The sequence below is a fragment of the Dipodomys ordii genome, unplaced genomic scaffold (genome assembly GCF_000151885.1).
Source record: "Dipodomys ordii isolate 6190 unplaced genomic scaffold, Dord_2.0 Scaffold12, whole genome shotgun sequence".
In the NCBI taxonomy this organism is placed as follows: Eukaryota; Metazoa; Chordata; class Mammalia; order Rodentia; family Heteromyidae; genus Dipodomys; species Dipodomys ordii.
This window is the reverse complement of record NW_012267228.1, coordinates 14,780,571-14,789,638: the sequence shown is the minus strand read 5'-3', so window position 1 is coordinate 14,789,638 and position 9,068 is coordinate 14,780,571. Positions and strand designations below refer to the sequence as shown.

Here is a 9,068-nt window from a genome sequence, read left to right as displayed (position 1 = left end):
TTTTATTCTTTTTGCTTATGTGGTGCTGAGGAATCGAACCCAGGGCCTCAGGCATGCAAGGCAAGCGCTCTACCACTGAGCCAACTTCCCAGCCCAACTATCCTTCTTAAAAGGAAATCATTCCTAAAAATTCATATTTTAAAATTGCTTTGGAATAAATTAGTATATATGTGTGAAGTGGTATGAAAAAAATAAAGTAATAATTTTTTAAATGCATACTATACCATTTAAATTGAGTGTTATCTACTTTGGTGGAGTTATCATTTCTGTTGGCTTGGGTTTTTTTGTGTGTCAATCCTATGGTTTGAACTCAGGGACTAGGCGCTGTTCCTGAGCTTTCCTACTCAAGGCTAGCACTCTACCACTTGAGCTACAGCTCCACTTCTGACTATTTGGGTGGTTAACTGGAGACAAGAGTCTCAGGGACTTTGCTGCTGGGGCTGGCTTTTCCAACCACAATCCTCAGGCTATAACCTCCTAAGTAGCTAGGATTAGGTGTGAGCCACCAGAACCAGGTAGACATCATTTATAAAACTTACCCTAGTGCTCTTTGTTTACATCTTGCAATGATTCATATGTAATTATACAAATTAACAATTGTTTAGATTATAAGTATGAATTACCAATTTAAATGTATCAAAAATCTAAAACTTAATAACACTTTTTAAAATCTTAACTTTTTTATTATAGAAATCTGATGGAGGCATTCAGCAAACTGTTTTCTCTGTGGATTTTTTTTTTTTTTTTTTTTTTTTTGCCGGTTGTGAACTCTGAACTCTGGGCCTGGGCACTGTTCCTCAGCTCTTCAGCTCCAGGCTAGCGCTCTACCATTTGAGCCACAATGCCACTTCTGGCTTTTTCTGCTTATGTGGTGCTGAGGAATCGAACCCAGGGCCTCATGCATGCAAAGCAAGCGTTCTACCACTGAGCCACCTTCCTATGCCCTTTGTGGAACTTATGTTGAATAATAATTACCTTTTTAGCAGCATCTCTCTCTTTGCAGGCGAGCTGTACTTTCTTTTCTGCTTCTGCAATCCGCTGAGTAAACTCATCTTTCAAGGAAGAAATGCTGCTGCTTTCTTCTTTGACTCTGAACATTTCACTAAATTGAAATTATTTGGGAATGAAGATATACTGTTTATTTATTCCAAGGGTACCAAGGTAAGTTCAATTCTCAAAATAACATTTTCTTCAGTATAAACCATAATGAAATAGATCAGTTTTAGGTCTGTTAACTTTTCTGTTTCAGTGGTACGAGGGCTTTGAACTTTGCCTTCAGCTCTGATTTTGGCTTGTTATTTTTAAGACAGGATTTTACTTCCTGCCCAGAAAAGTATCAGGGTACAATTCACTTATGTTAGGCTTCCTGGTAGCTACAAAACCCCAGACTCTGACACCACTGGGGTCTTGAGTACTATCTTCTGCCCAGGCTGGCCTCAAACTATGATCTCAACAATTTCAGCTTCCCAAATAGCCAGTAGTTAGGATTCCATGCACTGGTACCCAGACGACTTTTTTTGTTGTTGTTGGTGGTGGTGGTGGTGGTTTGAACTCGTGATTTTGCATATGCTAAGCAGGCACTTTGTCACTTTAGTCATATATGCAACCCTTTTTGCCTTGGTTACTTCTGAGAAGGATCTTGCATTTTACCAGGATTTATGCTTCCTTCCATAGCTGGAATGACAGATGTATATCACCGTGCCCACCATTTTTCATTTTCATGAACTTTTTGTCCTGGCTGGGTTAGAACCATGATCCTCTTGATCTCAGCCATCTGAACAGCTAGGTTTAAAGGTATGAGTCACTGTATCCAGCTTTTATATAGGTGAGACTAGCCTTGCATTCATGATTTTTCTGCCTCTCTTGCTGAGGGGTTACAGGTATGAACCACCACATAAAGCCAGCCTATTAACTTGTAGATAAAAATGTATCTTTTATTTATGTATGTATTTACTTGAGTAATTCATTCATTCAGTGTTAGAGATTGATCCCAGGGTTGGCAACATCCTATCCGAAGAAATGTTCTACTATTGAGCCACATACCCAGCCATATACCACATTTTAAAATATCAAATAAAACTCACTAGAAAGTGAAAGTATCAACAACACTTGATGTGCAAAACTAAGAAAAAGGTAAATATTTCAATTCTAAATCTTGTGTCACACTTCCCTAATCTATCCTTAATACAAACAAAACTAGTATGTTTTTAACTATCAGTTTTCTTGAGACAACATTTTATACCTCTAATATTAAAAGATTATTAGCAGCCGGGCACCAGTGGCTCACGCCTGTAATCCTAGCTACTCAGGAGGCTGAGATCTGAGGATTGTGGTTCAAAGCCAGTCCGGGCAGGAAAGTTCGTGAGATTCTTATCTCCAATAAACCGCTAGAAAACCGGAAGTGGTGCTGTGGCTCAAGTGGCAGAGCACTTGCCTTGAGCTGAAGAGCACAGGGACAGTGCCCAGGCCCAGAGTTCAAGCCCCACGACCGACAACCCCCCCCCAAAAAAAAGATTATTAGTAACAACTGGAAAGAACTTACTGTTTTTACAAAATATGTTTCAATGTCAAAAGTAGGAGTAAGGAAATGACTAAAGTGATACAGCCCTTACCTAGCAAGTTCAAACTCCAGTACTGTTAAAAAAAGAAAGAAAGAAAAAAAAGTGTATTCAATGCCAAAGTAATATGGTAAAGATAATTTGAGGATCGAAATAAGCTTTAAGTAAGTTTATACCTGAAATGGTATTTGGTTTTGTTATTATAAAGAAATTAAATTTCAGAACATTTCAATTTCAAAAACTTTTTTTTTCTTTAATGATAGTACATTCTTTTTTTTTTTTTTTTTATGGGGCCTGAACTCTGGGCCTGGGTACTGTCCCTCAGCTCTTCAGCTCAAAGCTAGCGCTCCACCACTTGAGCCACAGCGCCATTTCCAGCTTTTTCTGTTTATGTGGTGCTGAGGAATAGAACCTAGGACCTCATGCATGCAAGGCAAGCACTCTACCACTGAGCCACCTTCCCAGTCCAGTACTGTGTTCTTAACTTAGGACTTCATACTTGCTAGGCAGGCTATCTCTCAAGCCACGTCCCAGCCTTTTTGCTTCAGTTATTTTTGATATAGGATTTTGCTGTTTGCCTGGCCTAGACTACAGTCTTCCTATTTATGTTTACCTCCCCACCCATCCTGTAACAAGGATGATAGCTATATACCACCATACCTAGCATTTTTAGCATTTTCTGGTGAGTCGAAGTCTCACAAAGTTTGTGATAAGGCTGGCCTTGAACCACAATTCTCCCAATCTGAGACTAGTTAATAACTAGGTTTAAAGGTGTGGGCTCAAAACCATTTTTTTTCTTTCTTTTTACTGGTACTGGGATTTGAATTCAGGGCCTCACCCTTACTCAGCTAGAACTCTACTGCTTGAGCCACACATCTAGCCTGGCTTTTTATTGGTTATTTTGGAGATGTAGTATAGCAAACTTTTCTGCCCAGGTTTTGAACCAGGATTCTCCTGGTCCTAGACTCCTGAATAGCAAGAATTACAAGCATGATCCATGAGCACCTCAAAAACATTCTTGAAAACCACAAAGTGTACATAGACTTCCACGTTATGCATAACCTTATTCACATTTGTAGAATACTTACTCTTTCAGGTTATCATAAGCTTCTTCTAAAAGTGCTTTTTCTTTACTAAGAGATAATAACTGAGCCTCCCTTTTTTCCAGTTTCTCATTCAGAAATTCAATGGTCTGGATGAAGAAAACACAAGAAGCCAAAATGTTTTAAGTTTCAAAAAAGACAATTTGTACATGTAGGTGATGATTTGTAAAGGAACCCAGTCATGGGAATAAATAAAACATGATTTCATGGAACAATGAAAACAATATGGGAACACAGTGCTCACAGGGCAGCAACCACGATGATGGAGTACACACTGCTCTACTGCTTGCTCTGGAAGACACAGGGGCAGATCAAGTTGAACATCTACATGACCCGTGATGCAGAAAATGCTGGTTCTAGGTACACCTTGGAGGGAAAACTTGTTGATAAATTCAACAGGTAACATGTGTAAGAACACACTAGCTTTGCTATTTTCAATAGCAAAATCTGGGATGGTCTGTAAATCCGCCAAAAGAGAAGGAAATAGATGCAGTCAAAACAAGGCAAAAAGGGCCTTCAGCCTCTGATTATGTTCTTAGCTGGGTGGTAGATATAAATGCATGTATCTATAGTCTATATTATTCCTTAAGCCAAAAATGTAACTTTTATATACCACATTTAAAAATAATTTTAAAAAATAAAAAATAATTTTAGAAAACCTACAGGAATGTATTTTTAAAATTTCCCCAGAATATATCAGTGTAAGTACAAAAAGTAATTCTAACCATATTTTATTACTTAAATTCTACTGAAGCAGTGATATACTGTTGAGAGATCACTTAAGTACTGACAATAATTAAAGTTGGTTTTTAAGAAAGTGCCACTATGTATTTTTTAGCATGGTGCTATTACCAATTGTAGTTGCATGGCCTTTTTTAAAAAGCTAAAAGTTCAATAATAAAGACATAGCCGGGCGCTGGTAGCTCACACCTGTAATCCTAGCTACTCAAGAGGCAGAGATCTGAGGATCTCAGTTCAAAGCCAGCCCGGGCAAGAAAAGCCATGAAACTCTTATCTCCAATAACCACCAGAAAACTGGAAGTGGCGCTGTAGCTCAAGTGGTAGAGCACTAGCCTTGAGCTGAAGAGCTGAGGGACAGCATTCAGGACCAGAGTTTAAGCCCCATGACTAACAAAAAAGAATAAAGATGTAAAATGGAAACATTTATGGTTATATTGCAAACACATCTGCCATGGTTAGCTTTGAGAAACTTCAGATACTCGAAATTATTTAATAATTAACTGGTACACTGCTATACCATCAAATACTGCTACAATGAAGTGACAAAAGACCTTTCCCTCTTTTTATTTTCTCCCAGTACTGGGGTTTGAAGTCAGGAGTCTGCACTTGCAAGTTAGGTACTCGGCTGCTTGAGCCACATATTCAGCCCCAAAAGATCTTTTTTTTTTTTTTCCGCTGGTCATGGGGCTTGAATTCTGGGCCTGGACGCTGTCCCTCAGGTCTTCAGTTCAAGGCTAGTGCCCTACCACTTGAGTCACAGCACCACTTTCAGCTTTTTCTGCTTATGTGGTGTTCAGGAATCAAACCCAGGGCCTCATGATGCATGCAAGGCAAGTACTCTACCACTAAGCCACCTTCCCAGCCCCCAGATCTAGCTTTTTAATTCAGTACAAGTCACTATGCATCAATGAAAACATTTTTCTATTCTGTACAGTTACCTTGCAAGCATCTTCCTTCTCAGAAAGTACTTCTGGCTGGCTTTCTGCAACTTCATGCTGCTCAGATAGCTCATCTAAGCCAGTATTACATCCTTCAGTTGTAGGCACAGAAGAAACCAGAGTATCTGGCTGTTCAACTGGCGTATCTGGCTGTTCACAGTTAACAGGTGTGGTGCTGCGTCCACTTTCCTCCATTTCTGCTTCTTCAGTGGGTATAACTGTTTCATCATTTACTACTTCTTCAGCTTTTCCCTCAATAGAGTCAATTATTTTAGTCTTTGGAGTGGAAGAATTAACTATAATAGGCACTAAAGCATATCCCTTGCCTGACAGCTCATCATCTGAATTGATTTCGCTGACACTCCGGCTATCTAATGACTGTACACTAAATGAGTCTATTCTTTCAAAAGCATCAGATGAGCAGCAACTCTCGTTGAGCTTTTGGAAATCATCTAAACGATTATACTCAGGACAAGCAGATGCAGAGAGAAGCTGAAAAGACGTCTGCATCAGGTGAAGACTTGATTTGGCATCTGTAGTCTCCTGTCTTGAACTTGCTGAGCTCTCGCTTATTACACTTTCATGATCTAAAACTTCAATATCACTGGTGGTAGAAGTACCCGAGGAGAAGGTACTAGCAGGAGGAGAGGGTGTGTTGCTCTGTCTGTCTTCATGTTTCTGCTCCTTAGCTTCCAAAGCCATGTCCTTTGTTTCTGCTGTGAGAGACTGCGTAGACATGCTAGACACACTTTCTGAAGCTGTTTTTGCCTTAATCACATTCTCAGACACCTTCAAGCATATAGCAGGCACCTTCATTTCAGACTCTTTATCAACAGTTTCTTCTTGCTTGCCTTCAGTTTGAGGTGATGACTCCACTGCCACAGTTTTCCCTGGTACACACACAGGGTCTCTCACTTCTGACTCAGCTGTCTCTGTAACTTCTGACTGTCCAGAGAGTAAGGATTCTTGTAAAGTGCTTTTCACTTCTTCTTCCGGTCGTTGTGATTTAGCTGGAGGCTTTGATACCACCGGACTGTTCTGAATAGTCTGGACATCCGTTGGAGAGAGAAAGGCACTGAAGAAATTTTCAGATTCATCTACTACAGTCCTTCTCACCGGCTTTGTGATGGCTTTAGGAGAAGCCGTCGGTGGACTCTGTGGTTCAGTGTTTGATTTCAATCCCCAGGTGGAAGTATCCCATCCTCCACTGACCGGGGGACTTAAGCCTTTGACAAAAAAATTAAAATTATATATATATATATACATATATATATATAATACACACACACACACATATAAAACCATCACTATGAATCAATATAAATATAAAATAGGGAAAGTAAGAAAATGGGGAAAATACAACCTGTAATTTACCTTGCTGACTGTAATGTTAGTACCAGGTTAATTCTAGTTGAAGTCCTGCCTGAGAGGAGCATAGATAAAAGGCTAGTCTTGGCCTGGCCTAGCAGAAACAAGTATGTTATTTCCTCCTACAACAAATTATGAATGTAATGGTATGTGTCTTATAACCCACGTTAAGGTCAAGATACATATGACTCATCTCACAAAAACTGGCAGCACCCTTACTAACAGGTCATGTGCCACCACATAAAAATGACTTGTTCGGTCAGTTTCCTGCTAATTACATTCTTATAACACAAAATAATAAAACATAAGATAAACAGAGGGCAATGCTCAAAACCTGTATCACAAGATACTAGAAACAAGTGTTCTTTTCCGAAGATCAAGTTAAACTGATGGGAACAGTAAGATCTAGTGAGCAAATGCATTTGCATCTACTTAATGATAAGCCTAATTTTCAAGTCCCACTCTCCAAAACCTACTTGAGGAGAAAGTTTTGTTCTTTTATATTTGTTTCCATTTTCTAAATTGTGCCATCAGCTATATAAGGTCATTGTAAATTTCAGAAATGTGCATTTTTAGAACTGCTCTTTTGGTATAAAAGTAGATGACACAGGTTCATACTTGTAATCCTAGCTACTCAGGAGGCTGAGATCTGAGGATCATAGTTCAAAGCCAGCCTGGGCAGGAAAATGGTGCTGTGGCTCAAGTGGTGGAGTGCTAGCCCTGAGCAAAAAAAACTCAGGGCCAGGGCCAGGCCCTGAGTTCAAGCCCTGGGATCAGCAAAAATAAGTAAATAAGCAAATAAAATGTTTTAAAAGTAATTGACACTGGGAGTTCTTAAAAGTACAGAGGAAAAAAAACTATCTTCTGGGGGGAAAAGTTATTATCACAACAGTCATAGAAATAGCAACTGCTAATAACCTGATGATAAAAAAAAGGTAATGTTCAGTAAAATGTTAATTTTTTTAAATTAAAAAAATGACTGGGCAGAATGGTTATAAATCCTGCACAATTAGAAGTGACGTAAAGAACACAAATAACTAAGAACTAGCTATCAATTTTTCAGCCCTAATAGCCTGCTTTCATATGAGTTCAGTTTGACAATAGTTTTACCTCCATTGAAAAGTCGCAAACAAAAGGCCAAAGTTAAAATGCAAATGAACTAGCAAACAGAATCTACTGATTAGTTCATCATCCTAATGCATAACCATCCTATGAGTTATCTGGCTTCCATTTAACCTACTCCAGTCTGAAGACTATGGCCCTCTTTGCCATCTAGGACACAAGTGATAGGTGAACATGACTAGTATGGATAACCTGGTTTTAAAAATAACCTATATAATACATTCAAAGCCCAAGACTTCTTAGAAACCAGTGATCTAAAACTTAATGGTTCAAAATGTAGGGTCCAAGAGAAAAAGCCAAATGGAGCGACTCAAGCAAGATCGCACAACTTAGTACTTTGAAAAGTACTAAGATCACGACATACAAACATGAACCAGCACATCATAAAATGAGAAAGCCTTAATTTGCAACGATGAACACTAAAAACAGAAACCAGAGTCAACAGCTTTAGTCTTTCCATCCAAAGGTAGTATATTCCCCTAAATCTGCCATGGTTTGTACACATCAAAATACTAGACAATTCCTCACACTTAAAAAGACAAGAGCAACGTTTAGGTTCTGAAGGATTTCCGTGGAGTGACAGACGTGTCTCTGCAGAAATGTGGCAGAACTTAAAACTCCTTGGACCACACATTCTACTGGCAATACCTCCGGTATATTCTGCGGTGATACCTCAAACAAGTGTCAACTTGGCCACCCCTCACTTTCCAATTTGGCAAATAAAACAAGGAGTCGTTCTGATGCTATCCAAACAAACTTGGGCCCTAGGAGGCAGAGCGCTCCTCCGGTGTGAGCTGTTTTTCTCCCTCTCCTCCTTCACATTGCTCATAAGGTGCAGTGACACGAGGATCCCAGAGGCCCAGCTGGGTCCTCCGGAGAAGGGCTGGGGGCAGAGGGGGCAAGCCGAGAGCCTGGTCGGCTGAGATGGGTCCCGGCGGGCTCCAGCGCCGCGGGCGGGGGAAGGCCGGTCCCCGGGCAAGGGCAGGGGCAGGGCGGGCTGGCACGCGGGCCGCGCAGGGCCCCGGCCGGGGTACCCCCCGCTCCGCAGCAGGACTGCCCAGGGGACTCTCGGGGCGGCGGGACCCCGACCTCCCAGCCCGCCGGCCCCGGCGCGCGCCTCACCCGGGTCCCCGTAGGGAATGGTGTCGGCCCAGGTTCCCGGCTCCTCGTCCTGAATGTCCAGGACCCGGTCGATGGACTTCTGGGCCTGGGACAGCGCCTGCTTGGCGAAGCTGGAG

The 9,068-nt window shown here is 40.9% G+C and overlaps 1 protein-coding gene across 1 annotated transcript in view; it reads right to left on the bottom strand.

Annotated features, from left to right (window-relative positions):
- Tmf1 (TATA element modulatory factor 1) overlaps positions 1-9,068 on the bottom strand; it is a 29,122-nt gene that overhangs the window by 17,338 nt on the left and 2,716 nt on the right. The window contains exons 2-5 of the mRNA XM_013010363.1: positions 8,953-9,062; positions 5,341-6,566; positions 3,647-3,750; positions 934-1,102 (exon numbers count right to left, since the gene is read on the bottom strand). Coding sequence (XP_012865817.1) covers positions 934-1,102; positions 3,647-3,750; positions 5,341-6,566; positions 8,953-9,062 — 1,609 coding nt within the window. The remainder of the gene's footprint in view (positions 1-933; positions 1,103-3,646; positions 3,751-5,340; positions 6,567-8,952; positions 9,063-9,068) is intronic.